Here is a 26,956-nt window from a genome sequence, read left to right as displayed (position 1 = left end):
TTAAATGTCAGTATAGGATCACAAATACAAATGAAGGAAATTACTCCAGAGTAGTGGAGAAATGGCAACGATTAGTGGAGGCCGCAGTTTAATATGCCCACTCCTTTAGGGTATGTGCGCACTAGGCGTTTTTTTCACGCTGCGTTTTTATGTGCGTTTTTGTCTCAAAAAACGCACCCGCGGCTAAAAAAAACGATTTGGTGCGTTTTTTGCTGCGTTTTTGCTCACTGCGTTTTTAATCAGTGCACAATGCCATTAAAGATTGTTGATGAAAAAAAAAAAAAGGTCTGATGTCATTTCCTTCTTCAAAATGTTCATTGTATGCAGGAGAGCATACAGCTGCAGAACTAGTGTATGCAGGAGAGCAGACAGCAGCTGCAGAACTACAAGGCTCAGCATCCTCCATCCAGGACTGTATGCAGTTTTTTGCCCAAAAAGAAAAAAAAATGACATGGGCTTCGCCATATTTTTGTATGCTAGCCGGGTACAGCAGGCAGGTACGGGCTGCCCCCAACCCCCAGCTGCCTATTTGTACCCGGCTGGGAACCAAAAATATAGAGAAGCCCTTTTTTTTTAATTATTTCATGAATTTCATGAAGTAATTAAAAAAAAAAAATGACGTGAGCTTCGCCTAATTTGAGTCCAGCCGGGTACAACTAGGCAGCTGGGGATTGGAATCCTCAGTGCAGGGTGCCCAAGCTTTCTGGGCACCCCCACTGCGAATTGCAGTCCGCAGCCACCCCAGAAAATGGCGCTTTCATACAAACGCCATCTTCTGGCGCTGTATCCAACTCTTCCAGCTGCCCTGATGCCGGGTGGCTAGCTGGGTAATAATGGAGTTAGGGCTAGCTGTATATTATCAGCTAGCCCTAAGCCCGAAATTCATGGTGTCACGCCAATATTAGACATGGCCACCATGAATTTCTAGTAATGATAAAAAAAAAACACAACGCACAGAAAAATATTTTTATTAGAAATAAAACACAACACAATTAGTGACTCCATCTTTATTGAAATAAAGAACCCCCCTCCGCAGTAATCCTGGGTCAAGGGTCCCGCGCCATCCAATCCGGATCCAATATCATCTGATCGGTTTGCTGGAAGGCATACCGATCAGATGATGTCAGGTTAAAGGAAGTGAATCACATCACACATCAGCTGATGCATCAGTAGAAAAAAAAATACTTATGTGCTGTGCTGATTACCGGCAGCTCCTGGAGCAATCGATTGGACAGGAGTCTGATCCTGTCCGATCGCTGCAGGAGCTGCCGGTAATCAGCTGATGAAGTCCCCTGACGGCAGGATCAGCTGATAGCCGGCCGGGCGCGAAAAAGCTGGCCAGACTACGATCAGCTGATGCGTCAGGTGACTGCATCAGGTGATCCACCGCCAGGTCCTGCAAGCAAGGTCCTGCCCCGGGGAGACTGCACACAGCCAGAGCGGCGGTACCGAGACAGGGGCTGGGAGCGGGCATGGCACCGGGACCCTGCAGACAGGTGAGTATAAATGACATTTTTTTTTTTTTTCTACTGTTCACTTTGGTTTTCGCCGCTGCCTCCACCTCCCGCCCAGACATGGCGCCGCACGGAGCTGACATGCACAGGACGGGAGGTGGAGGCAGCGGTGACGGTACCGGGAGGATTCATGCTTCTGTGTTTACCAACAGAAGGAATCCTCTTCCTGTACACGTCACTGTAGTGCCCACCCCTTGCGTTTACAGCTGCGTTTTTAGTCATAGAAACGCAGCTATATGCGTTTTTCATTGCGTTGTTGAACATCTCATTGAACTCAATGAGTGAAAAACGCAGAAATAATTGACATGCTGCATTTTTGTGGTCACCACAAAAACGCAGCTACAAAAAAACGCTGTGTGCGGACAGCACTTCTGAAAACCCATAGACATTGCTGGGGAAGCAATGTCACTGCGTTTTCAGCACAAAAACGCAGCAAAAACGCCTAGTGCGCACAAGGCCTTATAGCTCTGCTTGCTGTTTACAATTTGGCTTAGCGTTTTTGTTTGCAGTTAAAGGAATCCATGGTTCCAGGATTCCTGCTGTGAACGTTTGACCTGAATGTGGCTTGGTGAGACTTTGAACTTCCTTGGATTCTTTACAGTGAGAGTAATTCCCAATGTGCGAGACTGTCCAGCAGGAAAGTAAATACAGTACAAAGAAAAACTTTTGCTTACAAAGACAGGGTCATATGAGTATTTTTTGTGATTGCTCCCCCCCCTTCCTTGAGTCAGTTGAGAGTGAATTAAAAAAAAAAAGACAGATGATGGCATCTTTTTGGATAAAGATTGGAACGTTGAAAAAAATTAAATAAATAAATACCGACTGATCAGATTTCAAAGACACAAAAACAAAATTGAAGCCTTAAAGGGATCAGGTTTTTTCTACCCCATCTGAGAGCAGCATGGTGTTGGGGCTGAGATTCTGTTTCTAGTGCTGTTTCGCTTCTTGCTGTAAGGCCTCTTTCACACGTCAGTGATTCTGGTACGTTTGTGCTTTTTTTTTAAACGTACCAGAATCACTGACATACGCAGACCCATTATAATGAATGGGTCTGCTCACACGTCAGTGATGTTTCACTGCACGTGTCTCCGTGCAGCGTACCCGCGTGTCCGTGATTGGCGCACGGAGACATGTCCATTTTTTTTCTGGCATCACTGATGTCCCATGGACCACGCAGAGGTGTGGTCTGTGAAACGCGTACCAGAAAAAAACGTGCTTTTAAAATTTAAAAATCATTTTAACTCACCCGGCTCCAGCGATGTCCTCTGCAGCCCGTGCAGCTTGCTGCTTCTGAGCCGGCTCATTATTGTCGCGCATATTCATGATGAACGACACAGCCGACCCGGAAGCAGCTGCTGCGGGGGTCAGCGCCGGTCGGATGCTGCACCGCGGGAGTGATTAGCACCATGGAGAGCGGGAGCGGGCACAGGTGAGTTAATCTTTAAGTGCAATCACGGGCCACGGAGAACGGAGCCCGGATTGCACTTAGACAACCCACGTGTGCCGTGATTCACGCCACATGGAGGGACATGTGCGTGTTTTACACGCCAGTGAAAAACATCAGTGTTCTTCACTGACGTGTGAAACGGGCCTTAGGCTGCTTTCACTACGTTTTTTTTTTTTTTAACATGCGTCATGAACTTTTTTGCTGTAAAAGTGGATCCTGCTTTTACCAAGAAACACGCATGCAAACGCATGTGTTATTTTGCAGGATCCTGTCACTTGATGTTTAGGGGCGGGCATTGGAGTCATGTGATCAGGAGTGAGGGGAACTGAACGTGACAGACTGGGAGCCGGCATCTGACAGCTGCGGAGGCTTGTAACCAAGGTAAAAATCGGGTAACTTGCCTGGATACCCGATATTTACCTTGGTTACGAGCGTCTGCACACGTAACCAAGGTAAACATCGGGTAACTAAGCGAAGCGCTTTGCTTGGTTACCCGATATTTACCTTGGTTATGAGTGTACGCAGCTTTCAGGCGGGGGAGAGAGAGAGGAGAGGGAGGTGGAGAGAGACTGATCACGCCAGGCTGGTTTCTGGGCATGCTCAGTAGAGCAAGCAGGATCATGTCTATCAGCATGCCAGCGTTCACATACGTTTGCGTGCAGTTTAGTCAGGATCCAGCAATTTGCAGTATTTGGACACCGCTCAAAAACGCTACAAGTAGCGTTTTTGAAAAAGTTAAAAAACTGCAAGTCACTGGATCCTCACTATAACGCACGCAAATCCATGTGAACGCATGTTGACGCGAGTCCATTGCAAATGCATTGAAATGAAAACGCATTTGCACTGGATCCGTTTTTGCGTTAAAAAAACGTTCAGGACGCATGTTTAAAAAACGTAGTGTGAAAGCAGCCTTACCTGTTCTCTAAATGCTGAACTCTGTGTAACCCCGCACACAGCACTGATTGGCAGCTTTCTGTGTACACTCTACAAGCTGCCAATCAGTGGTAGGGACAGGGTTATACAAAACGTCTCAATATGGAGGACTACATGGCAGTAGGTTTCCTCCTTCTCCAGTGATAATCTACTGCTGATAAAACAGTGATTTCATCAAAATTATGGCAATCAGCCCAGTAAGTGACAATTAATTTTGGGTTTCTATCTCTATTATGCTGCTCTCAGATTAAAGGGAACTTGCCACCAGGATTTCCCCTTATGAGCTGCGGCCACCACCAGTGAGCCCTTATATACAGCATTCCAGAATATAGTATATAAGAGCCCAGGCCGCTCTGTATAACATAAAAACAGCTTGTATTATACTCACCTAGGGGGCAGTTCCTTCCAATGGGTGTCGCTGCTCATGGGTCTGACGCCTCCTCTCTGCTGAGATCGCTGTCCTCTTTTTGAGCCCCCTATACAGTGTTTTTCCAAAAATAAGACCTCCCCCAAAAATAAGCCCTAGCAGGGATTTTCAGCATTTTCGGAGAAAGGCTTAAATATAAGCCCTCCTCCAAAAATAAGCCCTAGTCGCGGATCAATAATGAAGTGTCCGTGCAGCTAAAAAAGTTACAGATATTGCAGGACACTTCATTATACACAGCGACACCCGGCAATCACACTCACCAGATGCCGAGCAGCAGGACCTGCAGTGATCACACACCCGCACACATCAGCGCACACACACACACACCAGATCTCACACACAATCAAATCGCACACACAATCAGATCGCACACACAAACATCGGATCACACGCAAACATCAAATCACACACACACAAACATCGGATCGCATACACATCAGATCGCATACACACTCACCTCATCCAGCGACACCGATCTCTTCTTGCCGGGAGAATCCTTAGAGGCAGTGCAGTGCGACAAACAGGACCTGCGGCCGGACGTGACTTGCTTCATTCCCTGCTGCCGTAAGTGTGTGGTGTGTCTGTGATCTGCTGTGTGTGTCTGTGATCTGCTGTGTGTGTCTGTGATCGGCTGTGTGTGCCTGTGATCGGCTCTGTGTGTGCCTGTGATCGGCTCTGTGTGTGCCTGTGATCGGCTCTGTGTGTGCCTGTGATCGGCTCTGTGTGTGCCTGTGATCGGCTCTGTGTGTCTCTGATCTGCTGTGTGTGTCAGCGTGTCAGCTAGCAGCAGGGGAGAACGGCGTGCAGGACCGACCAGAGATCACAGGAGGACCTGGTAACCACGCAGACGTCCTGGTCTGATGAGTGAGTCTCCTGGGAAGTGGGGGGTCTGCTTTTTTGGGGGGTAAACTTACCCCCAACCGTGTTTCTCCAAGAATAAGACCTCCTCCAAAAATAAGCCCTAGTGCTTTTTTGGGGAGCAAAAATAATATAAGACAGTGTCTTATTTTTGGAAAAACACGGTAGATGGTGCATCCTATGTCATCCACACAGGCTGGCATTGCGGTCCTGCGCAGGCGCACTTCTCTTTGCCCTGCTGAGGGCAGATCAAAGCACTGTAGTGTGCAGGTGCAGGGAAAGGTCATAAGCCTACAGTACTTTGCTTTGCCCTCAGCAGGTAGATCAAAGTGCCCCGCAATGCCGACCTGTGTGGATGACCTAGGACGCGTAATCCACACGGGGCTCAGAAGGGAGTATAATGAAAGCTATTTTTTTATGTTATACAGAGCAGCCTGGGCACTTATACAGTATTCCAGAATATAGTATATAAGGGCACACTGGTGGTGGCTGCAGCTTATAAGATAAAAACCTGGGGACAGGTTCCCTTTAAGTGGCAATAACTACCGATGCGTGCCCATCTGGCTTTGGTAAAGTACGGCAGAATGTCAGCTGATTCTCTGACAATTTCAAGCTTGGGAATCCTTCCTTCCTGATAACTTGTGTAAAATCCGTTCAGGCTTTTCACAATAAGGCCATGTATTTGGCATCATAGCCTAACGAATGATCATAAAATCATTGTCATTCCCCTCCCCCATTTGTGTATTAACTGTCGTACTGTTTTACTTGGCAGAATACAATGGAAAAAAGTATTAAGCAAGAAGCTGCAAACAATTGTACAGTAATCTATAAAGCATTACCGAACATCTGTATGCAATTGTGTTTATTCCTTAAAGCAGTTCATGGTCTTGGTGGAAAGCGGTTGTTCTGCAGCGGTTTATGAAACTTTCTAACAGAATTGTAAAGAAAACTTGATAAATATCACAGAAAAATAATGTAATGTAGTAAATGAAGAAAGGTAACACTTTAATGCAGATTGATTACTTTTACGTTCTGACTAGAGATGGGCAGAATCTTGGAAGTTCGGATTTGGCCGGAGTTTGAATAAAAGTTTGCATCGGGACCCGAACTTGCCTCCGGACCCTATATAAGTCTATGGAGACCCGAATTTGTGTGCTGTAAAACAGTCGTAGTAAGGGCTAGGGGGCTGTGAAAGGAAGCGAAAATTGCCCTGCAAATAAATGTGGATAGGGAATAATAAGAAATAATGTGGGCTTCCGCCTATTTTTGATAACCAGCTTGGGTAAAGCAGATATCTGCGGGTTGCAGCCCTCGACTGTCAGCTTTATCTTGGCTGATTAGCAAACATGAATGGGATCCCATGTTGTGGTTTGTTTTGTTTTTTTTTGTTTTTTTTTTAATTCTCTTACGGAAAAATGCTAGAGTTTCCCATAGACATTCATTATACTCTGTAAAGAAGTCAAGTCCATCCAATCATCAAACTGATCATTACAAATACAGAGCACCCGAGCGTGGTAATGCTTGCTCATCACTAATTTCACATAGCTTATGGACATCTGTGGTTTGATTTCTTTAGCATTGTGGATTAGATGGGTTGTTACTGACATTTGGTGAGAAATTCATGTCAGTAACACCTTTAGAAATATATTAAAGAGATTGTCCAGTACTTGGGCAACCCCTTTTCATTCCCCTTGTTCGCCCCCGTAAAAATAAATACGCCTATACTCCAATCCAGTGCGGCCGCGATTCCAGTGATGTTTGAAGTCGCGTTCCTGGGTCCCACGTAACATTGATATTCTGTCCCCTCAACCAATCAGCGCCAGGCATCTGTCTCCCCGCCTTCGGACATATCAACAGGATGTGATAGCTGCTCTGACTTCCTGCTGAAATGGGGGAAAAGGAAGCTGGCACTGATTGTTCATGGGGTTCGCGTGTCTTAACAATGTCTGTGGGCCTCGGGAACGCAGCTTTAGACATCGCTGGAAACGCGGCCACATCAGATGCAAATAAGGCTAATTTCACATTGCTTTCTGATCTCCATTCGTTGGTCCCGTTGGGGCTTCTGTCTGATCCCCCTACAAAACGGGTTTTGGACGTGTGCTCTGATGGGGCCATTGATTATAATGTTGCAGACGGAGTCACCGTGTGCTCTGTCGTGCATCATTTTCAGGACTATATGCTTTTCAGAGGCGGACACCCAGATGTAGTAGACTTCGTCGGGGTGTCTCCTTCCAGTAAGCGTATACCCCGAACATGGTGCACGACAGAGCTATTTGTTGCGGGGTTGTCTGCGGTTTTCCAGTGTGGATTAAGTGTGTAATTTCTCCACGGTGCGTGTTTAATAAAGTTAGTTTTATTCACTGAAAACACAACAGTTTTGAACTCTCTTTGCTTTCTATTTGTGGGGAAAAAAACGCTGAATGAATTTCCAGGCTTGTAGTTTATAAAACGCTGCCGCTCTCAAATTCAGTCAGGGAAGAAAAGCGCCTGCATGAGATTTGTCATAGCTCTTGTTGGTACTGTAAAATACGGCTTGTTTTGCAAAAAAACAAACAAACACATCAATAAAAGTTGCAAAAAACTTCACATGTACATAGCCTAAAGGCCGCTTTACACGCAACGACATCGCTAACGAGATGTCGTTGGGGTCACAGAATTCGTGACGCACATCCGGCCTCGTTAGCGAGGTCGTTGCGTGTGAAACGCACGAACGACCATTAACGATCAAAATTACTTACCTGATCGTTGACACGTCGTTCTAATCCCAATTATCGTTGCTGCTGCAGGTACGATGTTGTTCGTCGTTCCTGAGGCAGCACACATCGCTATGTGTGACACCGCAGGAACGATGAACATCACCGTACCTGCGGCCGCCGGCAATGAGGAAGGAAGCAGGTGGGCGGGATGTTCGCCTGCTCATCTCCACCCCTCCGCTTCTATTGGGCGGCCGCTTAGTGACGGCGCTGTGACACCGTACAAACCGCCCTCTTAGAAGGAGGCGGTTCGCCGGCCAGAACGACGTCGCTAGGCAGGTAAATCCGTGTGACCGTTCTTAGCTATGTTATGCGCCACGGGCAGCGATTTTGCCCGTGACGCACAACCGACGGGGGCGGGTGCTTTCACCAGCGACATCGCTAGCGATGTCGCTGTGTGTAAAGTGCCCTTTAGATTTAGAGACGTTATTCACATGACAAGTTTGTAAATTACCGTATACTAAACAGAAAGTAGCAGAAAACCAAAAAGTAAGCTGGATTTAGTTTTATAAAACTATATAGCTGCTGGACTAAACTCACAGATGGAAAGTATTCAGTCTCCATATAAGATGTCAGAGTATCTGCACAGTCAGAACAGTAGAACTCCACCTTCTGTTTTCTTTTGGTTGTATAGACTCCATTAACTTTCTGTAAGCTCTTTACCATGTACTTGAGGTTCATTGTATTGTAATTGTACAGCACAATTGTCATTGTATTAATGCATTTTATGGAGGATACAACTAATTGATCACAACTCCTTTCATCTATGGGCCTACTGTTTAAAGAGGACTTGTTAGTTATGAGAAAAACATACAAAGTGACAATCAGGGCCCCATAAACAATAGATAGCTGTCGGACGACTGATGGTGCTGAATGTCAGGCTCCATACAGGAGCGCTTTCGCTGCTGAAATCTTATATTTTCCACGAGAAGAGTCTGGTAGCGGCTATCTCGCTGAGAACGAAAGGTTCAGCAGTGCGAAATCAGACATGGCGGATCTTTCTCTTCCCTGATATCTTCTGTCAGGGATGAGTTTGGTGACTCCTGTACACATTAGACTGATGGCCAAGGCCACCGATATTGGCAGGTTCAGACAACTTTAGTCTAATTTGTATGGGTACCTTAAGGCTGGAGCCAAACAAACACTACTGTGAGTGTATCGCATGACACTCAGCTACCACTCTGCTGGAGTGGTAGCAGTTCAAAAAAGGTCCGTGGAGCCTCTGTTAGGAGTCTTGACACGGAAAATAGCCAGATATTCCTCTGGGAAGGACCTAGCCAAGGATTGGCTCTTTTTAGGAGACCACCATATCCACCATATTAAGTGGCCCTTTTAGTCAATATCCAGCTCTTGACGAGTTTTAAAGATATGACAAGGGAAATAACAAGACCAGGTATCCATCCACAGACAGCTGTTTCGGGGTATTGCCCCTCATCAGTGTGGAGTAGGATTCTGGCCAGGTGGGAGCAAAGCCTAGTAGACCAGCAAGACAAAAGAATCACTGATCTCGGGGAGACCAACCAGAGAAAACCTTGCCAGCAGCCAGCGAAGGCACTCAACACCGTGAAATCCTAGGTGCATTGCCCCCTGGGAAGTATGCAAATCAAAAAAGGTCAGTGGAGCCTCTGTTAGGAGTCTCGACACGGAAAATAGCCAGTTATTCCTCCGGGAAGGACCTAGCCAAGGAGTGGCTCTTTTTAGGAGACCACCATAACCTGGCCAGAATCCTACTCCACACTGATGAGGGGCAATACCCCAAAAAGGGCCACTTAATATGGTGGTTAAGGTGGTCTCCTAAAAAGATCCACTCCTTGGCTATTTTCCGTGTTGAGACTCCTAACAGAGACTCCATGGACCTTTTTTCATTTGCATACTTCCCAGGGGGCAATGCACCTAGGACTTCACTGTGTTGAGAGCCTTTGCTGGCTGCCGGCAGTGTTTTCTCAGGCTGGTCTTCCTGAGATCAGTGATTGTTTTGTCTTGCCGGAGTGGAAGCAGTGTCATGCCACTGTGATGCGATCCCGCGATCGTATCACAGCCAGGCTGGTTTCACATCAGCGGTATGCTGCCGCAACGCCAGATCCGTTAGAAATGTGATGGTTCAGTACAGTTAAATGGAATCGTGGCAAGGTAAGGCTGTATGTGATCAAATGCGACCGCATGTTACCTTATCTTGTCGCGATTCCACTGTATTGAACTGTACCGCATTTCTGATGTATCCGGCATTGCGGCAGCATACCGCTGATGTGCGCACAGCCTTACTGAGAACAAAGGGCTCCACAGTCCAATATCAAACATGATGAAACCTTATCTCCCCTAACATCACCTGTCAGGAGAACCCCATAAACACTAGACTTTTACTCTGTTAGTATAATGTGTATGGAGGCATTTAGACTGCATTTAATCAGTCTGATTATGGTGATTAAATGATAACCAATCCATGACGTAAGCTGATTCTTGGTCGTTTAATAGTCTGATTAAACAGGATAACTGCTCTTCCATGCCAAACCCTTCTTTGCGTATAGACTGTCCTCGGCAGCATGTCTCCTGTTTGCACAGGAGGATGTGCTGCCAAGAAAATAGATTTGTACGCATCATAAATCAGTGATGTAGGAACTCTATCAGCCGCCGAACTCCTACTTCACTGACTTCATTTATGATGAGGGCTAAAGACACGCAGAAACACTGGCTCCTGTGATAAAACAAGTAGGGAAATGTGCTACCTAGAAATTCCAGCTGTGGTGTTTGTATTCTGTTATCACTAGTGATTTATGCTTCCTCTTCTGGACAGGAGCTGAGGTATGTGCCGACTATGAACTGGATCTTCTCTGTTATCAGACACAGCGAATAAGACGAACATAGCAGGGTCACATTTATAAGATTCTCAGCACAGGAACATTTTTTTTTTAGCACATCCAATTGTGGAAATGTTTTATTATTCCAAGATCTATTTGTTAAAATGTACTTTGTTCGTGGGAAAACCCCTTAAAGTCTTGATATTCTTGTGCTTACATGGAAAATGACTCCATTTACCATGTGGTGCTATTTGCAATGTTCTTGTGCTCTGAAGCATGGAATTGTTTAGTTACAGGCTTAGTTTAAAAGACCAAAAATAGCTCCACTGACTATAACAAAAAGCAGCGCATAGCCCATATAATCTAGATGTTTCCTTATATTCAGAATGTGGCATAGGTCTTGTGTGAAGGGGGCAATTAATGCACAGAACCCTCATTATAAAACCCTCATTAACCCTCATTATAAAAAAAAGTTCCGATTTTCATCCCATGACCCCAGTGCTGCAAAGCAACAGTGCTAACCACTGAGCCCACCCTGCTGCTATCAGTTCTGGCCATGGTGTGAGCTTCATCTGTTGGCATAACATGCGTGCTGTATGTGATGGGGCTGGCTCAGTTTAGACGCTAAGCCAGTCTACCCTCCTGTCACAAGTTTATGCAAAGGCAGATAAGCTCTGTTCACATATCGGTCTTTTCTGTTTTAGGAGCAGACAAATGGAATAAGTGATCAGTTGCATAAGTTATGCAATGAAAACCATAGATGTGCCATTGATTATTTTGGGGTCTTCTTGGTGTCCACTTTTTAGGGTAAGTTCACACAGTGCGTTTTTCGCGGCGTTTTTGCACGTGTTTCGGGTGCGTTTTTGCTCAGAAAACTGCATGACTTTGCTTCCCCAGCAAAGTCTGAGTTTTAATTTTTGCTGTCTGCACACAGCGTTTTTTTTTAGCTGCGTTTTTGTGGTGCCCAAAAAAATGCAGCATGTCAATTATTTTTGCGTTTTTCACTGCGTTTTCCACCCATTGAGTTCAATGAGATGTTCAAAAATGCAATGAAAACAGCAAATTGCAAATATAGCTGCATTTCAGTGCGTTTCTATGACTAAAAATGCAGCTATAAACGCAAGGGGTGGGTAGAAAAGTGACATGTACAGGAAGAGGATTCCTTCTGTCAGTAAACACAGAAGCGTGAATCCTCCCGGTACCGTCACCGCTTCTTCCACCTCCCGTCCTGTGCATGTCAGCTCCCGTGCGGCGCCATGTCTGGGCGGGAGGTGGAGGCAGCTGCAAAAACAAAAGTGAACAGTAGAAAAAAAAATGTCATACTCACCTGTCTGCAGACTCCCGGTGCCATGTTTGCTCCCAGCTCCTCTCCTGGTACCGCCGCTCCGGCTGTGTGCAGACGGCCGGGACATCTCCGATAGCTGCAGGACCTGGCGATGGATCACCTGATGCAGTCACGTGACGCATCAGCTGATCGTAACTCTCGCGGTGACGCCGGCGCCCGGCCGGCTTAACCTGTCAGCGGATGCCGTCAGGAGACTTCATCCCTGATTACTGGCAGCTCCTGCAGCGATCGGACGGGAACAAACTCCGCTCCAGGAGCTGCCGGTAATCAGCACATAAAAAGTTTTTTTTTTTTTTTTTGCACTGATGCATCAGCTGATTGTATAAACGGCTTTTATACAATCAGCTGATGTGTCATATAATTCACATCCTGGAACCTGACATCATCTGATCGCTTTGCCTTCCAGCAAACCGATCAGTTGATATTGGATCCGGATTGGACGGCGTGGGACCCTTGAACCAGGATTACTGCGGAGGGGGTTCTTTATTTCAAAAAAGATGGAGTCACGAATTGTGTTGTGCTTTATTTCTAATAAAAATATTTTTGTGTGTTTTGTGTTTTTTTTTTTAATCTTTACTAGAAATTCATGGTGGCCATGTCTAATATTGGCATGACACCATGAATTTCGGGCTTAGGGCCAGCTGATAATATACAGCTAGCCCTAACCCTATTATTACCCAGCGAGCCACCTGGCGTCAGGGCCGCTGGAAGAGTTTGATACAGCGCCAGAAGATGGCGCTTCTATGAAAGCACCATTTTCTGGGGTGGCTGCGGACTGCAATTCGCAGCGGGGGTGCCCAGAAAGCATGGGCACCCTGCACTGCGGATTCCAATCCCCAGCTGCCTAGTTGTACCTGGCTGGACTCAAATATTGGGCGAAGCCCACGTCATTTTTTTTTTTAATTATTTCATGAAATTCATGAAATGAAATAAAAAAAAAAAATGCTTCCCTATATTTTTGGTTCCCAACCGGGTACAAATAGGCAGCTGGGGGTTGGGGGCAGCCCGTACCTGCCTGCTGTACCCGGCTAGCATACAAAAATATGGCGAAGCCCACGTCATTTTTTTTTTTGTTTGGGGGGGCAAAGAAATCCTGCATACAGTCCTGGAAGGAGGATGCTGAGCCTTGTAGTTCGACAGCTGCTGTCTGCTCTCCTGCATACACTATTGGCTGGAGGATGCTGAGCCTTGTAGTTTGACAGCTGCTGTCTGCTCTCCTGCATACACTATTGGATGGAGTATGCTGAGCCTTGTAGTTCTGCAGCTGTCTGCTCTCCTGCATACACTAGTGGAGAATGAAGAACATATTGAAGAAGGAAATGACATCAGACCTTTTTTTTTTTTTATTCACTGATAAAAAACGCATAAAGACGCAGTGAGCAAAAATGCAGCAAAAAAATGCACCAAATCGCGGCAAAACGTGCACGTTTTTTGCCACGTTTTTTTTACGCGGGTGCGTTTTTGTGCGTTTTTTTGCCGCAAAAAACGCACAAAAACGCAGCGTCAAAACGCAGTGTGTGAACCTACCCGGCTAGCATACAAAAATATGGCGAAGCCCACGTCATTTTTTTTTTTTTTTGTTTGGGGGGGCAAAGAAATCCTGCATACAGTCCTGGAAGGAGGATTCTGAGCCTTGTAGTTCGACAGCTGCTGTCTGCTCTCCTGCATACACTATTGGATGGAGGATGCTGAGCCTTGTAGTTCGGTAGCTGCTGTCTGCACTCCTGCATCCACTAGTTGATGGAGGATGCTGAGCCTTGTAGGTCTGCTCCCCCGACTCTCCCTCCAGCATACAGTCCTGGATGGAGCATGCTGAGCCTTGTAGTTCTGCAGCTGTCTGCTCTCCTGCATACACTAGTGGAGAATGAAGAACATTATGGAAGAAGGAAATTACATCAGACCTTTTTTTTTTTTTTTTTTCAACAATCTAATGGCAATGTTCACTGATAGCAAAACGCAGCCAAAAACGCACCAAAATGCGGTAATAACGCATGCGTTTTTTCACATGTTTTTAAAGACGCTGTGTTTCTGTGCATTTTTAGCGCTAAAAAACGCACAAAAACGCAGCGTCAAAAAAAACGCAGTGTGTACATAGCCTTAGAATATTTTTTTTTTTTTAACAGATCCCATGATAAGCAATTTGCATAAGACTACATTTTCATGAGTGAATAAAAGGATTTGTCAGATTTTTCATCTGTATGCAATCTGTACAGCATTCACATTTATAAATCAGCGGTTAATAAAATTTACAAAGAGATTACTTTCCAGCAAATACACCACCATGATAAACCCAATTACACCACAATTTATATCAGTGACATGGTGTGTGACATAGTAGGACCATGGAAAAATCGCCAGACAACAACATACACAAGAAAAGAAGCGATCAGACTTCCAGTACCAATAATAAATATTTATTGTGAGCATATACGTAAGGCACAGTGACAAGCATACAAAAGGGTGCTCAATCCGGTGAAACCATAGATGGATTATTGGGAAGGAAAAAAGGAAGGATAATAAAAACCCCCAATCTATATCACGATGGTTACTGAGAACCTAATATGGTAGTTTATACTCCAGGAGTGCTTAATGGACAAACCTCTATATCACAATGGTTACTATGAACCTAATATGCCGGTTAATACTCCAGGAGTATTCCATGATCAAACCTCCCATGTGAGATATTGCCACAGATGGACACAATGGTAGTATGAAAGTGTAGTATTAACTTACCAGGGAATATCTCACGGGTCACACCGGATGGCACCCCACCCGACGAACGTCCGTTTCGGCGGATGCCTACGTCAGGGGTGGTGTCATGCCAGGAATTGTGCGTGTGTTAAAAAGGCCCGCCAACCAATCGGATGTGCCGTGTATCTCTGTGACGCAGGCGAGCCAAGAGCAGCTGATCATCCACTTCCGCCGCCGCGTCAAGGGCTAAGCTCCGCCCACCAGATCAAGGAACGTCACATGATCGGACAGGTAGAGCCGCCCCTGGAGACACGACCGAGGAAGGGAGGAACATGACAGCGCTGGGCGCGCATGCGTCTGAGTAATCACAGCGATACTTAGTGGATCTAGCATGTAAACAGCAATCAATATATACGCAGTACAATTGTATTCAATAATAATATTAAGCATAACATAAGAGTATTGTTATAGGCCTAGAACAATATTAGTGACAACTGTCACTAATGTCACAACCTCTTGAAAAGATATTAATAATATATTATATCACAATACATAAAGATCACAATAGTACAACGCTGTATGGTCCATATAGCAGAGATTTTATGCCGATGGAAGAGATGGAAGTTGCATATCATATAGGCAATAAATTGGAAGTCCATGAAGATAAATTCCAGGTCGGGCAAAAAACTAAAATAATAATGAGAATTGAAAAAAGTTAAAAACACATAAAAAAGAGACATGACGTAGAAAGTGATCATAAAAAAGCAGAGAAGCCACTATTTTCGTTTAAACCCATAGGTTGTAGGGTTTTTAAAAGCCAAATCCACTTGGCCTCAAGGCGCGCCAAATTAATACCAACTCTCCCTCCTCTAATGTTAGTCTCAATGGAATCAATGCCGCGAAATCTCCAGTCTTAAAACGTTGCCCAAACATTTTAAGTTACATCATCAGTCTGATGGGACTCTTTTGAGATTTCGCGGCATTGATTCCATTGAGACTAACATTAGAGGAGGGAGAGCTGGTATTAATTTGGCGCGCCTTGAGGCCAAGTGGATTTGGCTTTTAAAAACCCTTTTCAAGAGGTTGTGACATTAGTGACAGTTGTCACTAATATTGTTCTAGGCCTATAACAATACTCTTATGTTATGCTTAATATTATTATTGAATACAATTGTACTGCGTATATATTGATTGCTGTTTACATGCTAGATCCACTAAGTATCGCTGTGATTACTCAGACGCATGCGCGCCCAGCGCTGTCATGTTCCTCCCTTCCTCGGTCGTGTCTCCAGGGGCGGCTCTACCTGTCCGATCATGTGACGTTCCTTGATCTGGTGGGCGGAGCTTAGCCCTTGACGCGGCGGCGGAAGTGGATGATCAGCTGCTCTTGGCTCGCCTGCGTCACAGAGATACACGGCACATCCGATTGGTTGGCGGGCCTTTTTAACACACGCACAATTCCTGGCATGACACCACCCCTGACGTAGGCATCCGCCGAAACGGACGTTCGTCGGGTGGGGTGCCATCCGGTGTGACCCGTGAGATATTCCCTGGTAAGTTAATACTACACTTTCATACTACCATTGTGTCCATCTGTGGCAATATCTCACATGGGAGGTTTGATCATGGAATACTCCTGGAGTATTAACCGGCATATTAGGTTCATAGTAACCATTGTGATATAGAGGTTTGTCCATTAAGCACTCCTGGAGTATAAACTACCATATTAGGTTCTCAGTAACCATCGTGATATAGATTGGGGGTTTTTATTATCCTTCCTTTTTTCCTTCCCAATAATCCATCTATGGTTTCACCGGATTGAGCACCCTTTTGTATGCTTGTCACTGTGCCTTACGTAAATGCTCACAATAAATATTTATTATTTGAAATAAAATTTACAAGACTAAATACTATGAAACTAATGGCAATATAATGACATTATAATTAATGTCATCTGAACAGCGCAATTGAAGTATATTGGTCCAAGTTCTGTCTGTTTCTCCACAGAAGCACTTGGACGGAAAATAGTCGTTCGATTGTAGCATAACTGATACAATGGTTTATTAACAGTTTATTCAGATTTTGTTACTAAACCGGGAAAGACTAACTGAAATTTCTACATCCTGCGGTCACGGCAGGAATGGACAGTCCGGCACAGAAGAGGCACCTACCATTGGATTGAGTTACCTATTGTCCCCCGTTTAAAGAGCTCCTACTTGTCCAGTCTATGATGACAGATTTTATATCTAGAAGGTATTTCAGCTGGTGACACAATGCAGAAGAGATCCTGCCAGTGCTAATCTGTCAGCGGTTGAAGAATGGCTGTCCTGTTCTCTAGATTAGTATACCTATGTCTTACAGGTTGTCCTTGGCTCTAATATTAACAAAATCTGATCTCACTCCAACAGGGCAGCCCTGGAGGACGTAGAAGGAGATGTATCCGAACTTGAGCAGAAGCTTGACAAGGTAAATTGTACTTTATTTTACTAGAATGTCATACTTCCAGACATGAAGGAAAACCGTTCTCAGTATAATCCAGCTGAAATCTTCTTTCTTTGTATGCAGTTAGATCCCATTTTGCCAGGTATTCCTATTTCTATAGTTGTTTGTACTTTTTAATATTGGTTATATTGACATGTCAGAAGTTTTGATCCCTTGGTGTCTGGCAGGCGCTCCATCAATCACTAAAAGGAAGCGACAGAAACCGTCAAATTATCACTCGGCAAGTTCAGCTCTGATCAGATCTGTCTAGCTTTTATCACAGAGTCTACAGACTCATAGACTTGTATAACCACTCTGAAGAGGAACCTTTTTATTCCAACATGTCTGCCCACTGAAAAGGATGGGCAAGGATGGTTCTCTCTATAACTGACTGCCATTCAGATGGCAATCCCTTAATAATGGACCCAGGGAGGTGCAAGACAGACACCTCCCCTCCCCCAAAACTCACCACCCAGACTGGCAACTCTCCTCTGTACTCAGCGCTGCTCTTCCTTCCGGCTAATGATTGATTGAAATGCTTATACTTTTCTGTTGCTGGATATTAATGCCAAGAAACTAAGAATACGTGCCCACAATCAGGACCCGCTGTGTCCTGGGGTCCTGACTTGGGGGACCACGAGTCTCCTCCGCAGGAGAACACAGGAGACCACAGCTGCTCCTGCCCACAATCAGTGTTCGTGGCGCTGCAGTCTCGCTTGTGTTCTCCCTACGGAGGACGCTTGTGACTCCACAGCAAAGCATTGACATACTGCAGCTCGGAAAGCCGCACCGCAGGTCAGTTTACACTGCAGACCATACACGCACAGTAGGCATGACATTTCTATAAATCTCATCCACTATGCTTGTACTGTACAACGCAGCATTTTGGACACAACAAAAACAAGCTGCATCCAGAACACTGCAAATACTGATCGTGGGCACATACCCTAAGGCCTAAGGGGTACTTCACACACAGCGAGATCGCTACTGAGATCTCTGCTGAGTCACGTTTTTTGTGACCTCATTAGCGATCTCGCTGTGTGTGACACTGAGCAGCGATCTGGCCCCTGCTGTGAGATCACTGCTCGTTACACACAGTGCTGGTTCGTTTTTTTATTGTTGCTTTCCCGCTGATAAGCACACATCGCTGTGTGTGACAGCGAGAGAGCAACAATCCTGAATGTGAAGGGAGCAGGAGCCGGCGTCTGAAAGCCTGCGGTAAGCTGTAACCAAGGTAAACATCGGGTAACCAAGGTGGTTATCCGATATTTACCTTCGTTACCAGCCTCCTCAGCTCTCACGCTGCCAGTGCCGGCTCATGCTCCCTGCACACGCTAAGTTAAGCGGTGTGAGCTGGTAACTAAGGTAAACATCGGGTAACCATACCCGATGTTTACCTTAGTTACCAGTGTCCGCAGCTTCCAGACGCCGGCTCCGTGCAAGCGCAGCGTCGCTTGCACGTCGCTGCTGGCTGGGGGCTGGTCACTGGTCGCTGGTGAGATCTGCCTGTTTGACAGTTCACCAGCGACCATGTAGCGATGCAGCAGCGATCCTGACCAGGTCAGATCGCTGGTCGGATCGCTGCTGCATCGCTAAAGTGTGAAGGTACCCTAAGCCACACTGCAAGAAAATCGGTGCGAGTGGTGCGATAAAACATCACATTCTACTCGGACCAATATTACCCTATGTGTCAGCGCACATGAGCGATTATTTTCTCAGCCCTAATCGGACCAAGAAAACAATCGCAGTATGCTGCGATTGTAAGGCGAGACTTTTTTTTTTTTTTCTCTCTCTCGCACCCAGTCAAGTGAATGGGGCGAGAGAAAAATCGCACTGCACTCGCGGTACACTGGTGTACCGCGCGTGCAGAGCGAGAATCGCAATAGCCGGCTACAGAGGAGAGAGGGAGATAAATCCCTCCCTCTCCTCAGCACCGGCCCCGCCCCTCCTCAGTGCCGGCCCGCCCCCGCAGCTGAGGTCCGCACGTACAGTCGGACCTCAGATGCAGGGATACTAGCATGACACTCGGCTCCTGCTGTGCTGCCAGCGCGAGCCGAGTGTCATGCAAGCATCGCAGTAGTGCCCCGTGTGGCCCCGGCCTAACAGTAAAGATTCAGCACTAAGTATGGTGGAGCAGCATCGGTCCAGAATGCGAGCATCTTCTTCCTCTTCTTTTTTTAATTTCTTCCTGGGTTAATTAATAAAGGGTTCTAGTAGGAGACAGACTCCTAATTAGACTTTTGAGAGGCTAGATGGCTAACCGAAACAGGAAGCAGAAAGCAGCCTGAACTTAGGGGTACTTCTCACATAGTGAGATCGCTGCTGAGTCACGGTTTTTGTGACGCACCAGTGACCTCATTAGCGATCTCGCTGTGTGTGACATTGAGCAGCGATCTGGCCCCTGCTGTGAAATCGCTGCTCGTTGCACACAGTGCTGGTTCATTTTTTGGACGTTGCTCTCCCGTTGTGAAGCACACATCGCTGTTTTGACAGCGAGAGAGCAGTGATCTGAATGTGCAGGGAGGAGGGAGCCGGCTTCTGACGGCCTGCGGTAAGCTGTAACCAAGGTAAATATCGGGTAACCAAGCGAAGTGCTTTGCTTGGTTACCCGATATTTACCTTGGTTACTATCATACGCCACTGTCAGGCTGCCAGTGCCGGCTCCCTGCACACGTAGCCAGAGTACACATCGGGTAAATTAAGCAAAGTGGTTTGCTTATTAACCCGATGTGTACTCTGGCTAGGAGTGCAGGGAGCCAGCGCTAAGCGGTGTGTGCTGGTAACCAAGGTAAATATCGGGTAACCAAGCAAAGTGCTTTGCTTTGTTACCCGATATTTACCTTGGTTACCAAGCGCAGCATCGCTTTCACGCATAGTTGGTCACTGGTCACTGGTGAGATCTGCCTGATTAACAGCTCACCAGCGATCATGTAGCGAGGCACCAGCGATCCTGACCAGGTCAGATCGCTGGTGGGATCGCTGGAGCGTCACTAAAGTGTGACGGTACCCTTAGAAGAAAAATATTTAGGCCTTATCTGCTACGGCTATGGCCTTCAATGCAAACCAACAATATGTGAGAAAATATATAATATATATATAATTGTATATCGGTCCTGATTGAGGAGGGAACACATAGTGTATCTGTGACTTTGTATGATAATGTTGCGATGTGGTGCATTGGCCAGCACTGCAGATAGCGGTTGGCTGCTCTCTATGCGTTTCGGAGCCAAAACCCAATCACACTCGCTGCTCAAAATGCCTTTTCCAGTTTTGAATAATAAGTAGAATATAAGTGCTGACCGAGCGGAGTCTGTTATCTGCACTGATAAACATTGTGCTCTCTTCCTCCAGCTGGTGAAGCTCTGCATTGGAATGATCGATACAGGAAAAGCTTTTTGTGCTGCCAACAAGCAATTTATGAATGGAATCCGGGACCTGGCCCAATTTTCTAGCAAAGATGAAGTGATTGAAGTAAGCAGCATCTGCTCATAAGAGCGGCTTCATAGAACTATGTCCTTCACACACTGTGCAGACCGATAACTCCTCCAACAGCAGGTGCTGTGTGATAACCAGGACAGTGTCTTATTGTACCAGAAGGTATTTGTGTAGTCTCAGGCTTCTCATACACATCAGCTACCTGGTAGTTTGAAAACCCTTTCAGGCTGTTCACACTTTGCGTTTTTGCATGGTTTTTTAAAAAAGTTTTTATTTTTTTCTCGGTACACCTTTTGCAGATCAGAGTAATTGATTTTATATATTTTGATAGCTCAGGATTTCTGAACACAGCAATACCAATTATGTGTATTTTTTTTTAATTGTTTTTTTTTTCAATGGAGCAAAAGGGGTGATTTGAACCATTTAGTTTTTTGGTTTTCTTTTAAAGTTTATTTTTGTAATTAATTTTACTAGTCCCCACTGGGGGACTTTATGCCTGAGCTGTCTGATCACTTCTGCTGATCAGAGCGTTGTTTCAGTTCTGGTCTGATCAACAGAAATGCTCATCTCCTGGGAGTGCTGGTAGAGTGCGTCATGGCAGCAACAGGGGTCATTAGCTGCCCCCACGCTGTCATTTCAACCCATTGGCACCCCGCGATCACATCCCCCATTGGCAGCCCCTTGAATAGCGAGATCCCCACCGGTGCGTGTTAGACTTCGCTGTTAGAGTTTGACAATGTGATCAAAGGGGTTAACAGGCGCAGGTGGAACGGAGATCCACCTGCACCTGTTAGCTGCACATGTCTGCTGATCAGATCAGCAGACCTATTCGGGGAATAATGCGGGTTCGCCACGAACAAGGACGTATATATACATCCTTGGTCATGAAGGTCGTGAAACTAACTTTATGTAAACATGTACTGTAGACAAATGAAACATCAAAAACGCAGCAAAAAACCCCCAAAAACAAACAGGCTCTGCAGCGAGCATGAGCCAAGTGTCATGCAACTGTGACTTGATCTTTGCAATTGGGACACAGCTGCGGAGGAGAGGGATGGGTTAATCTCCCCATTTCCTCCATTGCCAGCATGTGCATATCTCACTGCACTTGAATGACATCCGAGTGCAGTGCGATGTTTCTCTCGCACCCATAGACGTCTATGGGTGCGAGTGACACAGCTCTCGCAGATAATTGCAGCATGCTGCGTTTTTTGGGTTTTTTTTTCCCCTCAGTCCGTTTAGGGCTGTGGAATAACACACAGATCTGAGCTGCAGCATTGTTTTACATGGGGCTGAGTGCAATGCTGCGCCGGCTAAACCCAGGACCTTTATCCTCAAGGCATTCTTTACCAAATGCTTTAATTCACTCAACTTCCATATACCAGGCACCCATCTTTAAGAGACTCTTGACGAAGACCCAGGTGGGGGTCGAAACGTCGAATAACTTCAGTCGCTTCAATAAATTAGATTTTTTTTGCATTACGATCATTGAGTGCAGGGAAATTATTCTTTATCTTGAATTGGACCTATTTTTTCACTTGCACCACTTTTCTTCTGTCTGAGTGCAGACCATGTTTTTGAACTATACAAATACAAGAAATGCAGAAATCTGTTATTTAACAACGGACAAAAAGTTGTGTTTGCACATTTGCTACCGGATCTCTACAGGAGCCGTTCTAACGCATGATTACAGAACATGTGAACTCAGCCATAGGCTAGCATCCTACTGGCATACGACTCACATGAGTGCAATGTGAGGAAATATCACATTGCACTAAGCCCCATATAAGACAATGTTGTAGCTCACATCTGCGACTTTTTTTCTCAGCCATAATCAGACTGAGGAAAAAAATCGCAGCATGCTGCAAATTGTTTGTGAATTTCTCATCATTCGCACCCATACAAGTCTATGGGTGTGAGTGAAACATTGGACTGCACTCGAATGACATCAAAGTGCAGTACGTACAGGCTGACAATGGAGGAGATGGAGAGATTAATCCCTTCCTCTCCTCTGCAGCTGTGATCAGATCGCACATACAGTGAAGGAAATAATTATTGATCCCTTGCTGATTTTGTAAGTTTGTCCACTGACAAAGACATGAACAGTTTTATAATTTTAAGGGTAGGTTAATTTTAACAGTAAGAGAATATCCAAATTAAAATCCAGAAAATCACATTGTATAAATTATGTAAATGTATTTGCATTTTGCAGAGAGAAATAAGTATTTGATCCCTCTGGCAAAGAAGACTTAATATTAATGGCAAAACCCTTGTTGGCATGCAAAGCAGTCAGATGTTGTTTTTGTAGTTGATGATGAGGTTTGCGCACATGTCAGGAGGAATTTGCAGATGATCTCTAAATTATTAAAATTTTGAGGCTGTCGCTCAGCAGCTTCAGCTCCTTCCATAAATTTTCTATGGGTTTAAAGTCTGGAGACTGGCTAGGCCACTCCATGACCTTAACCCCTTAACGACTGCAGGCAGTAAAATTACGTCCCAGCGGTCAATGTTAATCCCAACAGTCTGTGGCGGGCAGCCGGGGGGATCTGCACATATGTACATCTGACATTTGCCTAGCCAGGCACAAGCAGATCTGCGATCTGCCTGTACCTGTTAACCCCTTAAATGGCGCTGTCAAAATGTGACAGCGCCATTATAATCACGGTTGTGGTTAAAGTTTACTCACCCTCTGCCACCGGAAGTCACGTGATGTGATCACGTGGAACCTATGGTTGTCATGGTAGCACAGGATCATGTGATGATTCCTGTAGCTCAGATGACTCACATCCTGTTTCACCCATGCGAGAGATGTGTGAGACAGGAGATGAGCATATCTGTGATCAGCAGATATGGAAGAGCGATTAGACTGCTGATCCTTATAGCTTCATAGGGGGACTAGTAAAATAAAAAAAAATAAAAAAAAATTTTGAAAATCAGAAAAAAAACAACAAAACACCTAAAAGTTCAAATCATCCCCCGTTCGCCCCATTGAAAAGTGAAGGGTTAAAAAAATAAAAAATATACCTACATTTGGTATTGCCGCGTTCAGAAATGCCCGCTCTATCAAAATATAAAATCAAGTAATCTGGTCGGTTAACAGCGCAGCAGCAAAAAAAATTCTAAATGCCCAAATTATATTTTTGTTTTTTTTTTTTTTTTGGTGATGGCAAATTTTGCGCAAAATGCAATAACAGGTGGTCAAAACACAGCATCTGCTCAAAAATGGTACCATTAAAAATGTCAGTTCAAGACGCAAAAAATAAGCAGTCACTGAGTCCCAGATCCCAAAAAATGAAACCGCTATGGGTTGCATAAAATGGCGTAAAATGTGCGCCACTTTTTTTGTACAAACTTTTGAATTTTTCAATCCCATAGATAAAAGTAAACCTATTCATGTTTGGTGTCTACAAACTTGCACCGACCTTAAGGTCCAGTCACACTAAGCAACTTACCAGCGATCCCAACAATGATAGGGATCGCTGGTAAGTTGCTAGGAGGTTGCTGGTGAGATGTCACACTGCGACGCTCCAGCGATCCCACCAGCAACCTGACCTGGCAGGGATCGCTGGAGCGTCGCTACACGAGTTGCTGGTGAGCTCACCAGCAACCAGTGACCAGCCCCCAGCGCCGCGTGGAAGATGCTGCGCTTGGTAACTAAGGTATATATCGGGTAACCAACCCGATATTTACCTTGGTTACCAGCGCACGCAGCTACACGTGCAGAGAGCAGGGAGCAGCGCACACTGAGCGCTGGCTCCCTGCTCTCCTAGTTACAGCACACATCGGGTTAATTACCCGATGTGTGCTGCAGCTACATGTGCACAGAGCAGGGAGCAGCGCACACCACTTAGCACTGGCTCCTTGCTCTCCTAGTTACAGCACACATCGGGTTAATTACCCGATGTGTGCTGCAGCTACATGTGTACAGAGCAGGGAGCAGCGCACACCGCTTAGCGCTGGTTCCTTGCTCTCCTAGTTACAGCACACATCGGGTTAATTACCCGATGTGTACTGCAGCTAAATGTGCACAGAGCAGGGAGCAGCGCACAATGCTTAGCGCTGGCTCCCTGCTCTCCTAGCTACAGCACACATCGGGTTAATTAACCCGATGTGTCCTGCAGCTACATGTGCACAGAGCAGGAGCCGGCACTGACAGTAAGAGCGGCGGAGGCTGGTAACAAAGGTAAATATCGGGTAACCAAGGACAGGGCTTCTTGGTTACCCGATGTTTACATTGGTTACCAGCCTCCGCAGAAGCCGGCTCCTGCTGCCTGCACATTTAGTTGTTGCTGTCTGGCTGTCACACACAGCGATCTGTGCTTCACAGCGGGACAGCAACAACTAAAAAATGGCCCTGGACATTCAGCAACAACCAACGACCTCACAGCAGGGGCCAGGTTGTTGCTGGATGTCACACACAGCGACATCACTAGCAACATCGCTGCTACGTCACAAAAGTTGTTCGTTGCTAGCGATGTTGCTAGCGATGTTGCTAGCGATGTTGCTTAGTGTGACGGGGCCTTTAGGCATCACATAGATACATCAGTTTTACCATATAGTGAGCACAGTGAATAAAAGATCTCAAACATTCGTGCAATTGCACTTTTTTTTTGCAATTTTTCCGCATTTGTAAGATTTTTTTTTTTTGCCTTTTTTCAGTACACTATATGGTAAAACTAATAGTTTAATTTAAAAGTACAGCTCGTTCCACAAAAAAACAGGCCCTCACATGGCTATATTGAAAAAAGTTACGGTTCTCGGAAGAAAAATGGCGAAAAAAAAAGCGGAAAGCGCAAAATCGGCTGATCGTGAAGGGGTTTATGTGCTTCTTTTTGAGCCACTCCTTTGTTACCTTGGCTATATGTTTTGGGTCGTCGTCATGCTGGAAGACCCAGCCACGACCCATTTTTAATGTCCTGGCGGAGAGGAGGTTATCACTCAGGATTTTACGGTATATGGCTCCATCCATTGTCCCATTGATGTGGTGAAGTAGACCTGTGTCCTTAGCAGAGAAACACTCCCAAAACATAATATTTCCACCTCCATGCTTGACAGTGGGGACAGTGTTCTTGGGGTCATAGGCAGCATTTCTCCTCCTCCAAACACTGCGGGTTGAGTTAAGGTCAAAGAGCTCAATTTTTGTCTCTTCTGACCACCTTCTGCCAATCACTCTTAGAATCATCCAGGTGTTCAATGGCAAACTTCAGATGAGCCTGCACATTTGCCTTCTTCAGCAGTGGGACTTTGCCTCAGCAGAATTTTAAGCCATTACGGCGTAATGTGTTACCAATGGTTTTCTTATGACAGTAGTCCCAGCTGCCTTGAGATCATTAACAAGTTCCCCCCGTGTAGTTTTAGGCTGATCTCTCACATTCCTCATGATCCAGGATGCCCCACGAGGGGAGATTTTGCATGGTGCCCCAGATAGCTGTCGATTGACATTCATTTTTTATTTCTTAATTTTCTTGTTATTGCTCCAATGTTGTCTCCTTCTCACCCAGCATCTTACTTATGGTTTTGTAGCGCATCCAGCCTTGTGCAGGTCTATGATCTTGTCCATGACATCCTTACAAGGCTCTTTGGTCTTGCCCATGTTGTAGAGGTTATAGTCTGACTGATTCATTGAGTCTGTGGACAGGAGTCTTTTATACGGGTGATAAATTAAGACAGCTGTCTAATGCAGGTAACGAGTTGATTAAGAGTGTCCAAGTGGTGTGTAGGAGCCAGAACTGTTAATGGTTGGTAGGGGATCAAATACTTATTTCTCTCTGCAGAATGCAAATAAATGTACACAATGTGATTTCTGTATTTAATTTTAGATATTCTATCACTCACTGTTAAAATTATCCTACCCCTAAAATTATAGACTGGTCATGTCTTTGTCAGTGGACAAACTTACAAAATCAGCAAGGGATCAAATACTTATTTCCTTCACTGTACCTATGTTTTGGGCAGCACTTCAGGTCAGCCACATTCACAACAAAAGCTGAGAATCAGGTAAGGTGTATGTCTGTATATGGTGTATGTAGGTAAGGTGTATGTCTATATAAGGTGTGTGTATGTATATGTGTATATATAATAAAAAAATATGCCATGCGAAATTATTCGGCTCCCTTGAATTTTTCAACCTTTTCCGTCATTTCAGGCTTCAAACATAAAAACAAAAAATGTAATGTTATGGTGAAGAATCAACAACAAGTGGGACACAATTGTGAAGTTGAATGAAATGTATTGCTTATTTTAAACTTTTTTAAAAAAATAAATAACTGAAAATTGG

At 45.3% G+C, this 26,956-nt stretch overlaps 1 protein-coding gene across 4 annotated transcripts in view; it reads left to right on the top strand.

Annotated features, from left to right (window-relative positions):
* Positions 1–26,956, top strand: part of ACAP2 (ArfGAP with coiled-coil, ankyrin repeat and PH domains 2) — a 186,691-nt gene that overhangs the window by 27,762 nt on the left and 131,973 nt on the right. For all 4 annotated transcript variants that reach the window (XM_075340520.1, XM_075340519.1, XM_075340523.1 and 1 more), the window contains exons 2-3: positions 17,172–17,229; positions 20,596–20,715. In XM_075340520.1, coding sequence (XP_075196635.1) covers positions 17,172–17,229; positions 20,596–20,715 — 178 coding nt within the window. The remainder of the gene's footprint in view (positions 1–17,171; positions 17,230–20,595; positions 20,716–26,956) is intronic.

The sequence above is a fragment of the Anomaloglossus baeobatrachus genome, chromosome 3 (assembly GCF_048569485.1).
Source record: "Anomaloglossus baeobatrachus isolate aAnoBae1 chromosome 3, aAnoBae1.hap1, whole genome shotgun sequence".
Taxonomy (NCBI): Eukaryota; Metazoa; Chordata; class Amphibia; order Anura; family Aromobatidae; genus Anomaloglossus; species Anomaloglossus baeobatrachus.
This window is presented reverse-complemented; position numbering and strand designations above follow the sequence as displayed.